This window comes from Bradysia coprophila, assembly GCF_014529535.1.
Source record: "Bradysia coprophila strain Holo2 chromosome X unlocalized genomic scaffold, BU_Bcop_v1 contig_35, whole genome shotgun sequence".
In the NCBI taxonomy this organism is placed as follows: domain Eukaryota; kingdom Metazoa; phylum Arthropoda; class Insecta; order Diptera; family Sciaridae; genus Bradysia; species Bradysia coprophila.
The window spans coordinates 1,220,622-1,242,714 of NW_023503325.1; the positions used below are offsets into that span (position 1 = coordinate 1,220,622).

The following is a 22,093-nucleotide window of genomic DNA, read 5'->3' on the forward strand; positions in this document are numbered from 1 at the left end:
TAGATGAACAACACAAAAAGAAACGAAAATTTAACTGGGATATGGATTTGAGGTTAAGTCGATATTTTAGACAGACTACACTCCTAGAAATATGAAAACAGACGCAATAATATGAGCTTTGGGGAATTAATAAATCACGTCAGAACGTTTCTTGAATTCTCAAGGGCTTTTTTGAGGAATTGAATTGTTTTTCAAATATTTCTCAAATTTATTTTTAAAAAAATCTCAAAAAAATAGTCCCTGTACAAGCTCTATCTCCCTATCTGAAAAGCATACATTTGGGCGTTTTTTTTTTAATATTGATTTTAGTTTACTTTTGATGATATCTTTCCACCATAATTCATTTTTTTAAATATAGTATCGCAATAATGACCACCAATGTGTTAGCTTTCGACAGAAAATCGATTTGGTTGTAGCAACAGAAAATTTCTTTAAACCGCTCACCTTTCTCAGAGCGGTCGAACGACAACAACCAAAACTAATTTTTATTAAAAGCGTTATTGCAGTCGTACATTTTCCAAAAAGGATTCTGTTGAAAAGATATCATCAAAAACTAGACACACAAATGTAGGCTACAATTTTAGCTAAGCATCGATGCCTCTTAAGATTAATCTGCACATGGCTAAATTGTTGCCTACATTTGGGCGCAAAAATGTTTTATTTCACGAAAATTTACACATTTATTGGGTTTTCTCGGAGTTAGGTTACATCCATCATCAAAAGCATTTAATTTTTTTTTCTGAAAACTAACACATTTTAAGAGCGCTCGCCACTTGTCAATTTTCTAGCCTACATTTGTGCGCAAAAATATTCGTTTTCTGATGATTTCTCTGAACCAGAATATTTTTTTGAGAAAGTAAAACCATTAAAGCATGCAAAAATGTGTTGCTTTTAAGGGAAAAATTGGTTTGTGAATGATAACTTATTGCACTTGGAGAAACCTTTGCAAATGTGTAAATTTATGTGTAACGGTTTCTCCAAATGGTTTAAGCTATCGACCACAAACCAATTTTTTCCTTAAAAGTAACACTATTTTGCATGCTTTAATTGTTTTACTTTCTCAAAAAAAGATTTTGGTTCAGAGAAATCATCAAAAAAAACGAATATTTTTGCGCACAAATGTAGGCTAGAAAATTGGCAAGGGGTGAGCACTCTTAACACCAAACTATGGCCGTACTTTTTGCAAAAAGTATGCGAGTCCAAAATTATCATCAAAATAATAATAATTTTGCCCCCAAATGTAGGCAACAATTTAGGCATGATTCCTCTTAATAGATTCTATAGTTTTAACATTTCGTAAGCTAAAATCACTTTACTCGCTGCATCTACCGAAACTCATTTACCTACAATAACCGTTGTGTTAATACTAATTTCCGGTGGTTGCCGCGAGTAAACTACTTAATGGTTTAGCGATTGCCATTTTGACTTTTATGTTTGCAGCCCTCGGATTCGGTTCGGAGCTGCACCACACTCGTCAAAATAAAAATCAACAAAAAGTATTATACTGAGATTGCGTCTGTTTCCATTTTTCTCTGAATGTAATACACATTCTTCTTCTTGTTTGCGTAAATATTTGAAGAAAACTGATGATAAACGGCACCTCGCGATTGGGATAGAATGCGCATCTCGATGAACGACGTCGTTATATAGAAATACGTCAACATTTATGTGTAGAATTGGGAAAATAGAAGAGTTTTCTACCATGCAACATCATCGGATCAATGCGCAATCTTGCCCAGCGCAGGCTTTATCCAATTCAGGAGAGTCTTTTTTTTGCTTGCTCTCAAAACTATGATTCAGTCATTGATTCAACAAAGCAACAAATTTTAGGCAGTGCCCTACGGTCGTGTTTAGATGGTTCATTTATTGCATTGCGCAAGACTACTTGTCAGTCTCGGCTTCGCCGCTGGTTGAATCAATAAAATGTCTAGTTTGATTAAAACCAATTATTTGACCCTTGGTATTTAAATGACTATTTTGATTTCATTTGATACCAGGCTGAATTTTCAGTATTATGACCGAACATAATTTAATAAATAATTCAAAGACCCAGACGATAAATTCTAATTTATTCGTTCCTAGGTACTGAATGTATACATTCAGTTAAAAAAGAGAGTAAACGAAAAAAAAGGTCATCGAATTGATATATTTTACAGCAATTATGACCATCAGTGAAACGTGTTTCGGTTAACCGAGTTGTTTATTGCATGTCGTCTAATTAACATTCAAATTAAGAGTTGTGCCGCATTTCGGGATCTATAACGTTGCGTTTACTTGTGCAAATGAAAGCGCAAAAATGTTCATTAGATGTCGCGCTGCTGATATAGCTGTTGCTGTTGTGCACACAATTTAAATAATGCAAAAAAGAAACATGTAGTAATGGCAGCACGGCAATACAAAGCGTAGACATAATTTAAATTAATAATGACGATGATACCGAGACAATCATCAGTATGGAACAGTCCAACACTTCATTATACAGATTGCGTAACGACATGAACTGAATTCACGGATTGATAAACAATTTGTTGGTAATTTGTTCAACTTAGAAGACTGATAAGCAGGTCGCCCAGGCTCAGGTGTTGAATGACGAAAGCTCGTAAAAGTCTCTTCGAGCATTGCGCATATGCCCATGACACCACTACGTAACCGACTTCACGTGATACAAATTGAAAGAGGGACCTCGTCCATTCAGTATGCCTGTTTTTGATTTGATTGATACAAATTTCTAAAAACGAACTTTTCTTTGCGGGAATTATTTTTGAAGATCAAGGTTTTCGGAACGTGAAAGCTTTGAGAGTACAAACGATACAACTAATGGTAAGCCATGAACATGTTCGAATCTCGTAATCGACTTACACAAGTCTTAAACAATAATCTATGTGTTGTGTATGGTACTTCTTCAACAGTTTACCAAGACTAAGGCGAAAGCATCGCAACAATACCGATTCAATGAAATTGGTATCGATGACGACAATGAATATTCAGTTGCTTAAAATATTATACTCCAAAATGAGATTAAATTGAATCATCAGTTTCGCCACAGAACAGTTCAACCTACAAGCTGCTTGTGGTAGGACATGATATTATATCATAGGTGTGTACTGTGTACATTATGTACTTAACAATCGAATACAATGTGAGTGCTGTAACTCTATTACGTGATTCTTTAGAATACCAATATTGGTTGGCAATATTAATGTTTGTCCCATAATAGTTGCATACAGTGGATGTGTACATTGAAAGGGACATGTTATGCGGAAATTGAAAACTCTTAACACTGAATTCTAACGTTGAAACCTCAATGAACATTGTGTGGTATGAGTTAGTCGAAGACTAAAGATTCGGACATATGCTCTATATAAAAGTGCCATTTAAGAAATTAATCGGCGGAATCGCTGTGGACATCAATTGAAAGATGCCTGGGAGCGCAGATATTTTTTTTTTCTCTGATTTCCTTTTACCTTAATGATATGAAGGTTTTATTGCTTCAGTTTGGTTTGAAGAATATGGAGAACAGTCCCGGAATGACTATATGCATGGATCGAGAAATTCCGATGCGCCTTTGGGGTTTTCTTTGCCCGAAAACACTTGAACATAGTATTAGAGTTAAATACTATCAACATTTTCTTTCTATATAAGAAACAACTCAATAGCGCAGTGTGTAAGTCGTGACTCCACATTGAATTATTGAACTGCCAGTTGTGGGTTCGAAACTCAACTGCAACACAAATAATTTGCGTCATCAGGTTGTTGTCCACAATAATGGCATCTGATTGAATCAGTTATTACTTCGCGTCATTCAGTCAGTTTAGTTAGGCGAAAAGCCCGTTGACGGCGTGTGTTGTCTTTTTTTAAGGAACGTTTTGCAATATTCAATTTAAAAGGTTATTTCAAGTTAAGTATGGTTTCCACTCAACAAGCTGTCAAATAAACAAAGCAAAAGTTGAAAAAATTCAATTTTGTCTCTCGAACGGAGTACTTTTTTGGTAAGTAGGAAACCAGGAACACACTCGCTGAAAAGAGAACAATGTTTTATGACTAGAGAGTTGTTGTGCTTCACATTTTTAACAACATCTGGATTGGTAGGTAGCTCCATCAATTTTTAAAGGTTCAATAAAATTATTCACATTTTTCTAGAAATCTCAAATTTAGGAAATTTTCAAGCTGTCAAGTAAACAAAGCAAAAATTGAAACAATTCAATTCTGTCTCTCACACGGAGTACTTTTTTGATAAGTGGAAATCAACCCTAACACTAGTCACAACGATTTCCAAATCAGAAAGCATGTCTGAATGAACTTTTTTCTTCGAGTGTTTGAGATTTTAGAGAGAGTGAGAGCGAGATAAAAAAAACTCGCGATGATTCGATTTATTCTCCTGAATTAATAATTAAAATTAAAAATTTATTCGGTTTTTCTTCAAGCATTACCACATTTTGAAATTGAACCCCTATTTTCCGGTGAAAGAAAAATGTATCTAAAATATGTTTGGGATAGGCACATATTAAGGAAGAAGGTTATTGACAAACACATTTGGACACGCACATAAAATTCAATGAAGAAAAAAGAAACGGAAAAAAACAACCAATAAGTAAACCAACACTTACAAAAACCAATTCATAAAAATGGAAAATATTTTCATTGAAATCATAGGGAAAAAAGAAATGTCGTGCACATTTATAGAAAATTAAAAACAAAAATATCACACACATGGTTATTTTATGTACATTTCGTATGAATGACAGTTAAGTTAAATCATGGAAATATAAGTTAAAATTAGAATTTGTTTTGCTTTTTGTTCCTGTAAAGATCTGCACTTTTAAAATTGTATACCGTCTGACACTGGACGAAAGAAGAAGCAAAAATAGAAATGCCAGACTGTACAATCTTTTGTTTAAAGTGCAGGTCTATTATTTATGGATAAAATCGAGAGATGCTGCACGTCTTGGACTAAATGAACAAAAAGGGACTAAATATGTCAAATGGGACTAAATATGTCAAATGGGACTAAATATGTCAAATGGGACTAAAGGGACTAAATATGCCAAAAGGGACTAAATATGCCAAATGGGACTAAATATGTCAAATGGGACTAAATATGTCAAATGGGACTAAATGGTATTAGCACCCGTCGGGCTGTTGCACTTCAATATAGTCCATTTATTCTAATTTAAGCAATTTAATTCAATCCAATTCACATTTAGTTCATTTAGTACCATTTAATTCTTTAGTCCCTTTCAGTTCTTTAGTCCCATTTACTTCATTTGATTCCCTTTAATTCAATTTAGATCCATTTAGTCCAAGAAGTACGACACCTCTCGGGAAAAACATACGTACTCCAACTAAGAATTCGATTTCTAAACAAAAATTCGAAAAAAAAATGAAAACTAAAAATAAAATTTGCAACCAAAAAATAAATTTGAAAAATATTTATCGATTAAAATATTTACAGAACTTAAATATGACAATTAAATGAAGGAATTATAATTGTTGTTCGAACGCAAGAGCCTGTTCACATTTAAATTATTACGTTTTTTCCCCTATTTTACGAGTCTCCACCGATCATCATCATATTGCACCGATAATGATGATGAATAAATATTCACACAGAAAAAAATAATAATCTATAAATCACCTCTTAAAATTTTCGTTATTTTATACAAATAATATCGCTACATGCCGATTGTGCAGACAACTACTGATCTGATATTATATGAATATGCAAATGAATTGCTAAACAGAACAAAATAATATTTCCATGAATTATTGTTTGCATATTTTACGCCAAAATATACAAAATATAACATGAAATAAATATTATTTGAATGAAAAATGGAAAAATATAAAAAAAAAATTTTTTAGGTAGACGTAAAGATTTGAAATCAATAGCCGGTGGGGAGAAAAATATCTATTTTATGATTTTCCCCGTTCTTTTTTTTTGTTTTGTTTTATGAAAGCCAGGACGTGCAGCGTACAAACAACAATTATTTTATAGTATAACACAACAAAAAATCAAAAAAAAAAAAAAACATTTGTAAAAACAAATTTCGTATTTGTTTTGTTTTGTTTTCGGAATAAACGAAAGACAAAAAAAAAGTGTTGTTTTTTTCAATAAATATTTTTAGCCGCGTGCAATTTTTGCTTCTCTTTGCATTCTCCAGAGATAAAAAAATAAATAAATTATAAAAATAAAATAATACAAAAACGCTGGAACGGGTATGGCCTGCGATGATTTTTTTTTTCATATAAATTCATATCACATTTTTTATTCATTTAAATGATTTTTTTTCAGTTTCGGTTTAAATTTCTTTTGTAAATAAATAAATGCCATGTGAAGAGAATATTATACCGACGAGCCATTAGTTTCATATCAACAGAAATATATATATAATATACGGTTAATATTTAAATGTTTATTTAATAAATAAAAAATAATAAAAATTAAAAAAGTTTTTTTTTTTGCTTCAATAAAACACGGTTTGTGTATTTATAGTTTTCTTGCAATAATTTTTTTTCAGATTAAATTTTAAGAATGAAAAATATTTAGTAATAATTGCAACATTAAAACAATTTGCTTCCTTTACGTCATTAAAGGACTAATTACAGTAACACGAAGAGAAAAAAATGCTAATTTTCCTTTTCTGACAGAATGGGCATTTGTTCATTTTAAGAAATAATAAATAAAAAGCAACAATTTTCTCATATTTTGTAAAATACTTTCAGATAAGATGAAAGAGGTAGTAAAACCTTCATAGCTGCATACATACATATTACATTAGATATCTGATACAGTGGTGTAATGCATTTTCATTAAAATATTCTACAAATCTAGGGTTGTAAGAGTAAAGCAAAGTTTGCACATATGTTTGCGCGTGAACAAATGAAAGTTTTTTCAATTCTTCATAAGCCAAAGCCACAAATATTCGACATGGGTTGATTCTTCTATTTGACCCGCTCGGTTGGGGGCTTTTGGTAAAGAACACCACTGACTTGCCACGAGTTATCAAGTTTGGTGAGGAATTGAAATTTCATTTCGACTATGTTTCGCTAGACTTGTTCGTGTGCAAATCGGTAAAGTGTTCTTTGAGCATTGTATCGAGTACCACTGTCGCCATGGCCTGATTAGAAATGGTATTTTTGAATGTCGAAAGACTTATTTAAATTTTCTCTCAGATCGAAACAGTGGTCGAATGTCTTATGTTGTATGAGTCATTTACATGCTACATGCGCCGAAAACCATACTTTTCATGTTTCAATAACTTCTTTCGACGTCCTAAGCGTGTAAAATATGAATGAAAAGTCTCCTTTTCATGTGTGCATTGACCTCGGCATCGTCTAGCATCAACAAAATTCATATCATTTTATCTTTGTATGCCTAGTTATGTAATAGAAGATTAATATAACAGTGAAGTAATTTGATATTTCGTATCCAGAGGAGTAAAAGGGGATTCAGCCCGATGTACTTTTGTTCATTGTGATACGAGATTTCAAATTATGTCCCGTGTGCAGTATGCTATTTTACCTTACAAGCGAGTTGAAGGTTATGGCCCTATTACCTCCCTAGTAAAGTAAAACAATATTACATAACAAGCGATAAAACGATGAAAAATCCAATTTTTGTGTGAATTTTGATGATACAAGGCGAAGCCGAGATCAATTACACGTAAACATGCTTTTTCACAACATAACCAGTTTTGTAATGGATTTTACGCATTAGGACAGTCATGAAAGTTCGTAAAATTCAATTAAAAGAACGATTTTCGACCCACAGGCATACACAGGTGTACACATTAAATGAAGCAATTTGGTTTCTTCTTCGTTTCTCTGGTTTTTTTTTTTATGTTATTGCAAATGGCAAAAGAGAACAATCATAGAAAAGAAGTAGAAACGAAAATGCTTGTACATTGTACATGCTTGAAACAATGTAATACGTGTGATTGTTGACCTCGGAGCTGCCTTGGTTCAACAAAATTTTACTCTCGTAAACTCGACTTTTCATCTTCTTATCCCGAGTTAACCTGAATAATTAATTGTTCGCTGGGGGAATTGAATTAAATTGCCGATTAAAAATTGCCGGTCGTAAATAAAAAAGCTTTAAACTTTCGTTGGACTGTTTTTTTTATTGTCATTCGCATAATGGAAAAACAACATATGTCAGGGACTAGTTTTGGGAAAACATTTTCTCATATTTTCCAGGATTCTAGTACCTTTTGCAGGACTTGCTAAATTTTTCCAAATTTCCTCAATCATAGAAAAATCATGGAAAATATTGAAAAATCAAGGAAAATATGGGAAAATGTGTGAACATGTTTCCCCAGAAATAGTCCCTGCACACATTTAACATCAACGCAATTATATACTCCTATCCCTTGCACGTTCGAAAAAAAAAAATTCAGAACTGTAAGTCTCAATAGTTATACAGTCTGGCGTCTCCATTATAATTACGATAATCTCTTTGGCGCCTCATATTGTTTGTTTGTTCGCTTGTTTCGGTGGGGACACACGGAGACCATAGTAAACATTATAGGCTAAATGGTGTTGCGATTTAAATCATTTGAAATTTGCATCAAATCATTTCTTAACGGGTTTTCCAACACGAGTAGTGCGAGCCACACTCCATCCATTTAAATTACACTTTACGCTGTGTGTACATATAAATGAAATTTCATGTTGACGAATGAATGTTATGAAAGCTTGTAACGAAGTTGACTTATTGGATTTAAAAGTGAATCGTTTAGATTAGAGTGGCCCGTACATTAGGGGTGTTCGATGGATGAAGGATTGAGAATGGTGCAGTGAGTGTTTGTTCTACTATAATTGAGAAAATCGATTTTTTTCGGAAAATGTTAATTTGACGCCAATCATTGAGTGGTCACATTGCTATCTCATAACACTAACGATTTTGGATATTTTTTTTGACTGTGTACAAACATTCCCAAGGATTTAATTCAATTTGTCAATTTTTGAATGTTTTCATAATTTCCATTCTAAAATCGAATTTTTTAAGTTAAAAATTTACTCAGTTTTTCATAGTCTCACAAACATTACTTTTTCGACAAACTTCTTCCTATTTTTTCAGTGGCAGTTAGTAGACCAAGACAGGTATAGATTATGGAATTTTGAAGGCACGGGATGATTCAGTGATAATGTTCGAACCTTCCACCAACAAAATCCGGGTTCAACGTCCCGGTGAAGTCAATTTCTGTATAGGATTTTTCCACAATGTGTAGCATGAATGTTCCTATGGGTTCCCAAGCTCCATAATCTGGGTGGTTGAGGTGTTTGTTACCCTCAACGAAACGTACACAGAAGAATGACTTAATCCATTCACAATGAATTCTATGTACAAATATCTGAAGTCTAACTTTAGGCGCAGATATAATCAGCACCAAACAAAAAGAAATCCTAAAGGTTTGCCATACAATAGGCGTTGTTCGGAATTCACGTAAATTCACGGACTGGCCCGCGTGGTTTTTCATGGCTAAATACTACTCGTTGGGAGGTCTACATCCAGTAGTGGATAATAAAGGCTACAAATTATGATTGTCCGTTGACAAGCGGATCGCCACCGGTTTCGAGTGGGTTTTGATTTTTGCACGTTGTTGACAAATTAAAGACTTTGTAATAAGATTGCCTTGGGAAATAGGACTTTACCTAACACAAAGGACTTTGACATTTTAGAGAAACTAAATTTCAAACCCCACCGAAATCCCGTGCTTTCACCGACAAACACATAAGGAAAGAGATAGCGAACAACGAAACTTTTTGGTTGAGATCGAATTTAAGCGAAAACTCGCATATACTCAGCGTCCGTAATTTTGCGCAATTTTGCTCTGAAATTCAAATTTCGAATGTAAAGATGACCACTCGACATTTGATTTCATTTCGTCTCATCGTGGAAAATTTTCAATCTTCCGTCTAATAACCGTTGGGTTTCGTTTTAACAACAACAAAAATTTCCGATGCGAAAAGCCAATCAATTCGAAGCAAAAATTCCATTCTGTGAAATTACCCTATTGATGTCATAGAGAAAATGATTCAGACGAAAGAAGCTAACATGAAATGGAGCAGTTTTCTTATGTTGCCATATTAAATTCCTTTGTACCGTAAGGTATTTTCATTATCAATACCTTTGCTTGATGCTAACATTTTGGGTACAATATTCATAGTACACTAAGCCATCATGTTGTATAATCATATCAATCTAGTTTGTCTTGTCAATAGATCACTGTATATATATAGATATATAGATATGCGAAAAACGTGTATATGTTATGTATGGGGCCGTTCATAAATTACGTAACGCAAAAATCAACATTTTTCAGACCCCCCCCCGGGTCTGTAACGCTAAAAGGGTCAAGTTTGACCCAATTTTGTTAGAACCGTAACGCTTGCCTCATACCCCCCCTCCCCCCTCTAGCGTTACGTAATTTATGAACGGCCCCTATGCAGCAAAAAAAAACCTTTCATACAAGTAAAAGTATTGTATAGCCGAATGTATATATATCGAGCTCCACATCAATGGGAAAATTTAATATCGACGGATACAATTTCTTCATCGTCGTTTTTTTATAAAATTTTATCTCAAATATTTTACAAAATTGATAAATTGTTGCTAATAGTAAAAACGAGATGAAATTTTTTTTTCTTTTTTTTTGTAAAATGAAAAACTAGTAAACGGAAAATAAAATTAAATAATATTTACGTAGTTTGAGATGCTTACAATCATTACTATCGTCATTGGATCGCATCGGAAATTGATCCGATGTCGATATTCTTGAATGCCCGTTCGTATTGGGATGAGCTCCCCCCCTGTGATCACTTTTTAAAATACGCAGTTGCTGTACTGGCATTGCGGCTGGATTCGATTGATCCATATACATATTGTCACCTTCGCACTCACTTTCTTTATACTGCAAAACATTTTTGTGCTTTTCATAGATGACCAAACACCGATGGCATCCCTTACTGCGTTGATTAATAACGAAATATTTTTGTTTTTTTTTTTTTTTTTGGATCGGATCGGTATTGATTATTATGCAGAAAGAAAAAATTGGTTTTCATTCATACAGACAAAATGTTGCGTTTTTATTGCCAAGAAAGGATTTGTTTTTTATTCCAATTTTTTTTTATGGTGACAATTAAAATAAGAAGAAGAAAAAAAAAGTTTGAACAAAAAAAAAACATTGTTGATTTCCATTCGTTCGTGTTGTAATAATCACATTTCATTACCACCATAACAACATTTCAAAACAAATTTACGATGTAATTATTTGTTTGGTTAAGTCAGGCGTCGTCATGAAAAAGAAATAAAAGAAAAAGAAATTTAGTTAAGAATTTTTGCAGGTTTTTGGGTTTTTGTTCAGATGCTTTGTGGGCTTTCACGATGTGCAAAGTTATTTTGACTGATGGAGCTGCGGGAATATACAGTTATTACCAATGTAACTTATACAATAATTTTATAAATAATTTTCCATCATAACCCCATTGGTGCATCACCAAAAATCAAAAAAAGATCGTAAAAGAATCTAAACTCACACCATCTGTAACCAAGAAAAGAACGCATCCATTTCTGACATTTGTGACATAAGTGAATTTGAATAAAATTTCAGAGTATAGACTGTTATGATTAGAGCGAGAAAACCGAAGACTAGTTATTATAACTTGCCTTGGGGTACTTGTCAAAGTATTTGCTTCTCTTTCAACGTGGTACATTGAGAGTGAGAGGACAGAAGATCAGTTTTTTTTAACTTGCCTTGGGGTACTTGTCAAAATATCTTCTTATCTTTCATCATAACACTCTACAGGTTTGTTCCAAGGTCATTTCGAAATGTAAAATTTCATCCACAGAAGGCAACCTAACCTCAACTTTCAGGTTAACAAAAATGTAAACGAAAAATTTACAAAGAAAGTGGAAAGTTTGGGTTCTGTTGATATCTGTGGATGAAATCGTTGTCGTTCGTGTTGTCAAAGTTTGGGTTTACAGTTAATTGGAACAAATCTATTCAATTTCTGCTTCTTTCTGTTTCTTGAAATAACTTTTCGACCGTAATGCGTGAAAATTCTCTTAGTTGTTTGTGAAATTATCGAAACCAACCGGTCGAATTGTAAATAAAATGTTGACGAAACAAAACGAAAATATTCCCGAATCGTAGCTACCTGTTTCACATTGAATTTTAGATAAAAAATCCTCGTTGATCGATAAAAAAAATTAATGCAATCAATGTAAGGTAGCTTCATTTAGCCGTTTTTCATGTTATTCTGTCCCATATCTGTTGGAATATGTCAAAAATATTATTTAAAACAGACCCTCCGCATAATCAAACAACTTGTTTCAAATAATGTTCTTCAATTTTTCAAACAAATCTGGGATGAAATGACCTGAAAAACGGCAAAATAAAGCTACTTTACATTGATTTCATTAATTCTTTTATCGATCAATGAACATTTATTGCCTATAATTCAATTTGAAATAGGCAGCTGCAATCTAAAACTGTTTCGAAATTTTTCAACATTTTACCAAACTTTGTTTGCGTGTTTCGGCGCGTTCATATAAGAATACACATTATCACAGTTCAATGGTTTGAATATGCGATATGACGAGCACATACCATTACGAGAATTTTGAAGCCTAACTACAATCACTTATTGAACGTTTAAAGATGGTTAAGTTTTAAAATCAAAAATTAATTCAACGAAAACGTTAAATATATACGACGAATCTCCATGGAACGTCGCAAATGTTAAAAGTCGATCTTCATTACAATTGGTTCAAGTTTTGATTTTTGGCGTTGTTTTAATTTTTGGGAATGATGAAAAGTTATGTAGAATCTTATCTCAAAATGTAGTTCATTCAATCTGTCCGAAACTGTGATTTCCTGCACTCCTCAGAACTGGATGATTATGTTGGCAATTTTCATTACAAATATATTTATTATGACGCCGAAAGTGCGCCTTAGAATTTTTAAATTTAATGTAATCGAGTGTGTGAACCGACAACAAAATTGAACGTTTTCTTATGATGAGAATGAGGCCGGGTCTATTTTGTAGATTTTTTTTTTCAAAACTGGAAAATTTCAAATTTTTTAGAAATTTTTACATTTTTTAGAATGTTTAGACATTTGAAAATCTTTCTTTTTAAAAGTTTTCGATTGTTTTTCTTCAAGTTTTTAAGAATTGTTTTTATAAATTTCTACAAATTCTACAAAATTAAAATGAAAGCAAAATAAAATGATCGAGTCTCGAGACCAGACTCGATCATTTTATTTTGCTTTTACCTTAAAAACTTTTAAAAATTCTAAAAAAATCTGTAAAAATTCTGGAATTTTCTAAAAATTATAAGAAGCTTACCACTTAAATGTCAGTTTAAAATCATGAAGCCATGATGGCACATTTTTTGCCAAATGGTCTTCTACATTTTTCTTCATTTGGCCAAAAATGTGCCATCATGGCTTCACAGTTAAAAATCGATTTTAAGAATGCGTAGGCCAAAAATTGACATTTTAGTGGAGAGTTTCTTATTTCTTGAAAATTTTGGAAAACCTTTTTCTAGAAAATAGGCCCTGGAATGATGCCAACTAAACGCTCCGTTAAACTTTCTCCAATTTTTGAGCACACTTACGGCGTGAAACATTCGCAAAATACTGAAATTAATGATCAAATACTAAAGGTTTTCACGATAGACAAGAAACGCCTTTTACTAAAATCTATTACAGTCTTCGACATTTCAAATGTCTCACTGTCATTTTTTTCAAAGAATGTCATTGTGAATTCCCAATGACACAATGAAATTCTCAGAAAAATTTGACAGTGAGACATTTGAAATGTCGAAGACTGTATATTTTTCAACTATACTCAAGTTTCGATCAACTATGTGATCATTTCAAGTTGACTTCACTGAAAAGTTGACTTACCAAATCGGCACTGTTGAGTTGGGTATGTAATTGGGAAATTATAAATCAAAAGTTTTTTTTTTTAAATATAAAGTACGAAAATGTCAGTTGTAGTTGCAGATTAGTGACTGCACTAGTTTACTGTTGATTTTACCAACTTCAATTTTTGTATGTCACTTGTTCTAGGGGATCATTCTCGCTGATAAATTTTACAAATTATTGGCAATGGCTACCTGTTTTTAAGATTCTTTTTGTTACGAACCGGAGTTGAAAATGACAACACATTTTCATTAACATACATTCATTCTGCTGTATGAACGATCAAGTAGACTGCATTTATGTGCTTCAAAAATTGGTTCACTCCGATTATATATCTTATTAGCCGAATGGTTAGGAGCGTTGCTCGATAAGCATTGGGTTTTGGTGTCGGTCAGGGCAGAATTTTTATTTACAGTCAATGGTTCAGAGGAGTGGTGAAAGATAAATCCATTTTCCCACTAGTGACGAAAAGTAAAATATAGAAAAGACAGATAGAAAAAGACCCTTTGATCGCCACCCAAATCACGCATTAAAAAGTTCAGTTTTTGCAGAGCACTTGCGGAAAATAGACTACATCGAGGCGGGTTTACAGAAACAAAAAGCTAATGAATAAAATTGTGGGCAAAGCATTACCGTTGTTGGTCTTAGTCGATCCAGTGAAGGAGGAAGAGACAGAAAGCTTGGTGAACCAGAATGTTCTTGTATGGTCAATATGATTGTTGAATAAGGAATGTAATGCTTTGTTTTTCTAGTCAAGATAGTTTGAGTAATTTCTTTTTTTTGTCAATGAAGTTCTTAGTTTTGAGAAGACATCAACTTGATCATGATCACACAGTTGAGCGAAACTTGAGTAGTGGAAAAATATAATAAATTTTGGTGCAATTTAAAAGGCGTTTTGTGTCTCTCATGAAAACCTTCAGTATTTGATCATTGAGATTAATTGTTCCGTTTGGTTCGAAACAAAAAATTCTTTCATTTCATTTGTGATTGGTGAATGTAAATGGTTAACTAAAATCAATTTTTGCACATCGTAAAAATTGTAAATAAAAAAGAAATTTGGATCACAGATCATAAGCTAAGTTTTGTTCCAAGCTGAATTTGTACTTACTCGTCTACGATTAAAAATTTGTCACCATCTGATGCCACACATTTGCCACGAAAGCTGAGTGTAGAACCTTTTATAAAAACAGGTTGTTGGTTCCCACTTAAAAACCATGATCCTTCCCATCTCTGCGGGAACGTACAATTTGTTGCTGTAAATGGAAGAAAAATAGGAAAAATTATAATAGATGAATTGATGGGTCTTTTTCAAATTATAATTAAGTTGGAAGTGTTGGAAGTACAACAGATAATTATTTAAAACCACATCGTGTGCCTTATCAAATACTTTCCACAGAGTTTCATATAACATTTTATGCAACAGAGGAATCAAAAGTGTAAATATGCTGAGTTGAAATGTTCTTCTTCTTCTTCTCTTCTTCGTAATCACCCCGTTGATATCCACAGCTGGATGTAGGCCTCCCCTTTTGTCTGAACAATCCATTGCCATTTGCTGCCAGTTTGTCACCACAATTCGGTTGATCGAGTTAGTCCATCTTTGTGGTGGTTTGCCCATTGGTCGTGTCATTGGTGGTCTCCAATTCATTATGGTTTTGGTCCAACGTTCGTCTGTCATTCTCGCAATGTGTCCTGCCCAATTCCACTTCAGAGATGCTATCCTTTCCATTACGTCTACATCTTTCGCTTGTTGCCGAATCCACTGATTCGTCGTTTTATCTCTAAGATAAAATCCCAAGTATACACAAACCATCCTAAGTTTTCCGAACGCTGCCCATCCGAGACCAATCCTTCTTTTGACCTCTGCTGTCTGATTGTCTAGACCTAGTTTTAACTTGTGGCCAAGATACATATAGTTGTCGCCTCTTTCGATGACGGTGATGTCACTGTCATCATCGAAGTTTCTCATGTTTTTTGTCTACGATAAGTTCATTTTGAGACCTACTTTGCTTGAATCTTCGTTCAGCTGTTGTAACATGACTTGTGCTTGGTCCAGATCCGTTGCTATCAAGACAATATCATCTGCAAATCATAGTTAACTGATTCCCTGCCTCATGCGAAAATTTACCATTACATAGCAGTTTGTCCCATGCGAAAATTGTCCATTGCCTGTGCATGTGTCGGTAGACTTCGATTGTCCCAAAAACTGACAATCGGACCATCGCTGTCAGAGAACATTAGACCAGAATTATACATTTCAACAACAAATTAAACTTCAAAATGTTCGTCAATGAATTCGAAACAAATATGAACTGTTCGGTCATATCGATGATTGCTATCGCTTACGCTAATGGAGGGAAAAATGTTACCATTTTCCGATATCAATTGACTAGCCGCAGTTGTGGCTACACAATATTTTTCATTAGTTCGGTTTTTTGGGAATTAATTTCATTGAATAATTAAGCAGACATGTTATGCGGCCAGTGTTTTTCGACGCTTTAATTAACGAAAAGGGAATACATCAGCAAAGCATTAAACGACCTGCCCTCCCCCTCTCAATATCACAATTTCAAATGTATGTAAATATTGCGCGCATAACAATTTAGTTTTCCAGTTTATTCGCCTGGGGAGAAGAAAGTTGTCCGTTCCGTGTTATCAATCATATTAATCACCGTCCATTTTTAACGCATTCCATTGCCCGTATAAAATGCTCGTACACGAGATTCTATAGATTAATCGTTCGCCAACACAACGCACCAACACACCATATATAGCCCAAAACCCCAAAATGCACCCTACAAAAAATCGATACACAAATTTACTTACACCTTGCTCAACATGTTCAGATTATAAAGTCGGGGCGGCGGCCCTCACGTTAAATAATTATCAATCTTATTCTGTTAATTTACCCTTTGTTACAATTAGCTATAGTTTCGTCGACCAGTAAATTGTTTAAAAATAAGTTGTACGAAATTGTATCCCCCCCAAAAAAGGTAAAAGCAACCGACTCACAAATTTACATTATATTCCTTCATTTATGCACGTAGAGCTGATGGTTCGGTATATTTTAACATTAATCTCTGTGTGTACACATATATTTCACTCTCGCCTACCCAAAGCGCTATATAATATGAAAACAAACATGGAACGATGGAACGTTCTTAAATTTCCATATAGATGTTCCAGCACTATTCTTATACTTCATCTCCAAAAATCACACCTTAGATCATTTCACAGAAAGTGGTAATAATACATCCAACATTTTGAACACCGAAGTTATTATGTAGAAAAGCTTTTACATAATAAAATGGGTGCGGTAAAAATATCATCCCTTTTTCGTGTGCTTCGGGTTTTGTTTTGGATATATATGGCGGCGATATAGATGTACGTACACATAACCGTATATGGGTAATTCTATTTGGAACCATGTTACAGACGCTACAATCGGTTCAGTACGAATCACTTTATTTATTTTGAATTTCAGCTGGACACCACCTATCGATAAATTATTAGATTAAATTAGGTAATGCAAATTAATTTATTGAAATTGCGGATATTGGCGAAGGAAAACCATCGTACTGAGATGGTATGGTATGATATGATATGATATAGTATGGTATGATATGATATAGTATGATATGGTATGGTATGATATGGTATGATATGGTATGGTATGATATGGTATGATATGATATGGTATGATATGCAATTTTGATAAAACAAAATTCTCTCAAAATGGTACATCGGTATACACCATTTCGATTGTAGAGAGTGTTATTGCCGTCACCACGTTACATTTTGTCGATTGGTTTATAGAATTCGTCATATATATAAATGCTATTTATGTTTTCCTTTCAACTTGCCCTTCATGTCGTCGTTTTTCGCCCGCCACTTTAACAACTCTGCGAGTCAATACGAATTAACTAAGTGAAGTGATACAGAGATGAACTTGACAAGTGTTTTGCATTTTAATAATACAAATTTTCACAATTACGTGACGGTTTTAACAATGTAACGATAATTTAATTATTTTCTGTATTTTTTGGTGTGTGTGCAGCTTTTCTTCAACCGGCTTTGTCGAATCGATATTCCCTGTTGAAGGTATGTATACATTTTCCATAAAGAACTTTTGTGCATATTTCATTTCAGTTTAAGATTTAAGACTTTTGCTATATAAAATCACGTACAGTTATTTATGTATAGACACAGCGATACTATGTATCGGGTGTTATGTTTGTATTTATGTACCATATACATTATAATAGCGTATAGAAAGTGTCAGTTAGAGTTCCTCGGTTCGAAACACCACGATATGGAGCTATAACGAAATTTTCCTTGAGTTGGAATTGACGTTCGTGCGCAACTACGTACACCTCAAAGTTATACATTTTCGTGAAATTTATTAATTAAATATGTTCCGACACCGCTAATTGTACGTCGGCATGTCAAAATGACACAAAATACCATAGATAAGTGACAGATTCAACCCCTCGGTCATAATTTATTAAATGAAAAAGAGCACGGTGGGTAATAGACGAATCCTGAAAACTGTTAGTTACCGGCAAAGGGATAGAGAGAGAGAGAGAGAGAGAGAGCTTATCAAAATTCCATCAGAAAATTAGAATGAAAGAGAATGTTTCTTTAGGCTTCTTGGAATTTAGACGATTTTTTCCAAACTGCAATTCATACTGTTCACTGATTCCGAAAACGCTTTTATGGCATACATTGGAAACGACTTGACTCACAGCAATTTAATTGTATTAAAATAAATATGAACCGTTTAATGACTATACAGGCGATAAACCAGAAACCAGAATACTCGCAATGTCACTCGTGTGCTTAGTATCGGTAAATGTTTTTCGGCAAGTGTACCGGTATACCTCGTCTCGGCACGACGAATACAGTAACTCTCCACTTGTCAAAAACACAGTTGCCGAAGCTTGTTGCTCAAAAAACACCCCTGTGAGTTTGCTTTTATCACAAACCTGTTACCTCACGTAATGAATTACTTACGCCTCATCAAATGTAATCCACAATTTTTTCTTCTTCATTCAATTAAGTATCTCAAATGTGTTCATCAATTAAAGTTCTAAAGATTCCACATGTGTTTACGTTGAACACACCGACTGATTTCAGGTGCTTTCTTGGAAAGTTCATCGACTATGAAATGCATTGGTATAAGGAATTTTGTCAGAAAATTCTTGGAATAGCTTTGATGACTGTAATGGGTACATTACATATCAATATGGGACAGACGATGGAAGTGATGCTTAGTGCTTCTTTGTTTTTACTGGTGAGAGTAATTCATGGGTCATTGGTTATGTACTAGCCTTTCACAAAAATGATCCAAAATTAATTATTCTTCCGAGTATTGACCGAAAACACACCGCCAGTTTACTTTCGTCCTAAAGTTAACTGAAGCTTCATAAGAGCAATGTACCCTTGTCAAATTTGTAGCCTACATTTAGGCTGAAAAAATGTCTTTATTTGATGATTTTTCTGAACCAAAACCTTTAAAGCACGCGGAGTGTGTTAGTTTTGAAGTAAAAATTGGTATGTGGGAGATAACTTATCCCACTTGAAAAAATCATTGCAGATTGGGTAAATTTATATAATCTGCACCGGTTTCTCCAAGTAAGCTTTAATGGTTTTACTTTATCAAAAAAAAAAATTTGGTTCAGAGAAATCATCAAAAAACGAATATTTTTCCGCCTAAATGTAGGCTAAAAATTTGCGAAGGGTCCATTGTTCTCTGAAACTACAACTGTGTACACACTGAATGATTCGTTTGAGGTAATCAAAAGACGATGAATATGTCTACATATGTCGGCGGGACAGTGATGCGCCTTAGTTTCACAATAGAGTATACTTTGAGGCGTAGTTCGCAAGTCACGCTAAACTGATTTTGTACCATCTGACATTGTTATTGACCGAAAAATTCATTTAGTGAGTTCTCTAAGCAAACAAACAAGACCCTGATCACAATACTAACCAGCAATAGAAGTTTACCAATTTTCATAATGATGGTCTCACTCATTGTCAACAATTCCACATACATAATACCTCCGTTATAATCCGTATGATGAATTAAACTTACAATATATTGTAGTGTGTACACACACACCCTTTCCAATAACAACAACAACAAAAAAAAACAACAATTCTTGGAAGGAAAAGCAAAATCTTGCTTACCACCAATGTCGCGATATCTTAATTAATTAAAACATTCCGCCACATACTCAATGTCATTAGTATTCCAAAAACAGAACCAAAAACTGGATTTCGAAAATATATCCACAATATATTCACATTATCCGACTTTTCTTGTGTGCCTTTTCGTACGCCTTTTCATACCAAACATGCATCACATACATCTACATATCTATGTACAGATATTGTCTATTGTGCCAGGTTGTATATATCCCATCGAAACAGCGAAATTAGTTATAGGGGTGGTGGTATCCATATTCATTGAAAGCGTTTTCATTGAAAATCGTCTCAATTTGTCTCTGATTTAGACACATTAGCCACACTATATGAAATCTAGGATAATTTATTACAACTTGGTGGCATTTGTCTGGTAACCACCCTTTTGTCTCCAGACTGAAAGAAGCAATAATATACATTCCGTTGTATAACATTTTGTGTTTGCATATAAAAGCATCCCATATATAGCTACTGATATAGCCCCGCACACACACAGCGTTTACCCAAAGCTATATAAATTTTAAAACATCACAAAAATATTTGAGAACTCAGTATAGTTTTCCTCGGTGCTCTATTAATGTAAGCTAATGTATGTATATACGTACCCAACACACAATGAATATATTTTATATATCGATGAGAAGGATACCTCTGGGTTTTATGCAACTATGTTAAAAAGCACGAGAAACGAAACGCGATGATGTAATATATGGAAAGTTTTTCACTGCTCTTCTATGCGCGATATTTTATTTTATTTTTTTTTCTTCCCTCTACGTACATTCATTCGTACATAATATACATTTTTCTCTTGTATATAACTCAGAGCAGAGCTCTACATTTTCTTCTTCTTCTTCCTTTTTTTTGGTAGATTTGAGTTACTTCAAGTGTGTATACACACATTTTGTGAGAAGCATTGGTAACATAAAAGTGTACATAAAGATGAACATTGTGTCAAAGTACAGAATATTAAAATACATAAAAATGTACATAAAATATAGATTTCTTTTCAACGAAGGAAAAATATATTATATTTTTCATCAAGTACATTGAAATGTAGCAATGTAACAGGAATATAAAATGTATAAAAAAAATTTAAGCTTTTCATATATCGATATGTATATACAACATACAACGTTCTTAGTTGCAATAACTTTTTTTTTTCGTTTCTGGAGAGTATGTGCTATTGAACTTTGTCCTGAATGCATATGTGTCTACAAAGAGTTTATGTGTAGAGTTTTATTGTCGAAGATCAATGCCATTTGCAGTTCGAGTGCCATATTAAATATTGAAACATTGCTACATTTTCTCGTCGATGACGAATCATAATTTTCTCGTAATGGTGGATGTTTGGCATTTTTTTAGAAGTTGTTGCTACCTATTCGGTATTGTTTTACATCTTGCCAAACTATATCCCTCGGATGATAAATGTTTTACCATCCTCGTATCGACTAGACAAGATGAATAGTTAAACAATAGTAAATAAGACACCTGTACAGATTGGGCAAGTATATATCTTGAAAACTACAAAACATTTTTAGAAATCCCAATCCCCCATTTTCCCAAAATTTTTCCAATTTTTTAATATCTAAAAGTACAGTCGGCGACTTTGAAATAACTGGAGCATTTCGTTTCAGCTGATCCACTCATGCAAACAAATATAGTTTTACATCTTTAAACGGTTTCATCAATACCATGAGCAAGCGTGTACATTGTTCACCCGTTTATAAACATGCACATTTGTTTGTATGAGTGGATCAGCTGAGGCAGTGTTTCAGTATAAATTTGTTTCACGTCTCAGCTGATCCACACAAATAATCAAAATTTGTTCAAAAAATTCGTGTTGAAATTTCACTGCCTCTGACTGTAAAAAGAACACTACCGTCACACCGTCACTGTAAGGACGATTAAAATGTGTTGATTTTGTATTAAAATTGAAAATTTGCTTAGTGCTTTTTCGA

General features: G+C 33.6%; 1 protein-coding gene across 5 annotated transcripts in view; it reads right to left on the reverse strand.

Moving 5' to 3' along the window:
• The window catches only part of LOC119069418, a 186,683-nt gene that overhangs the window by 16,763 nt on the left and 147,827 nt on the right, over nucleotides 1-22,093 (reverse strand). For 3 of the 5 annotated variants that reach the window (XM_037173465.1, XM_037173466.1, XM_037173467.1), the window contains exons 3-4: nucleotides 15,040-15,184; nucleotides 10,724-10,968 (exon numbers count right to left, since the gene is read on the reverse strand). In XM_037173465.1, coding sequence (XP_037029360.1) covers nucleotides 10,724-10,968; nucleotides 15,040-15,184 — 390 coding nt within the window. The remainder of the gene's footprint in view (nucleotides 1-10,723; nucleotides 10,969-15,039; nucleotides 15,185-22,093) is intronic. The other 2 variants (XM_037173469.1, XM_037173468.1) reach the window with 1 other exon arrangement.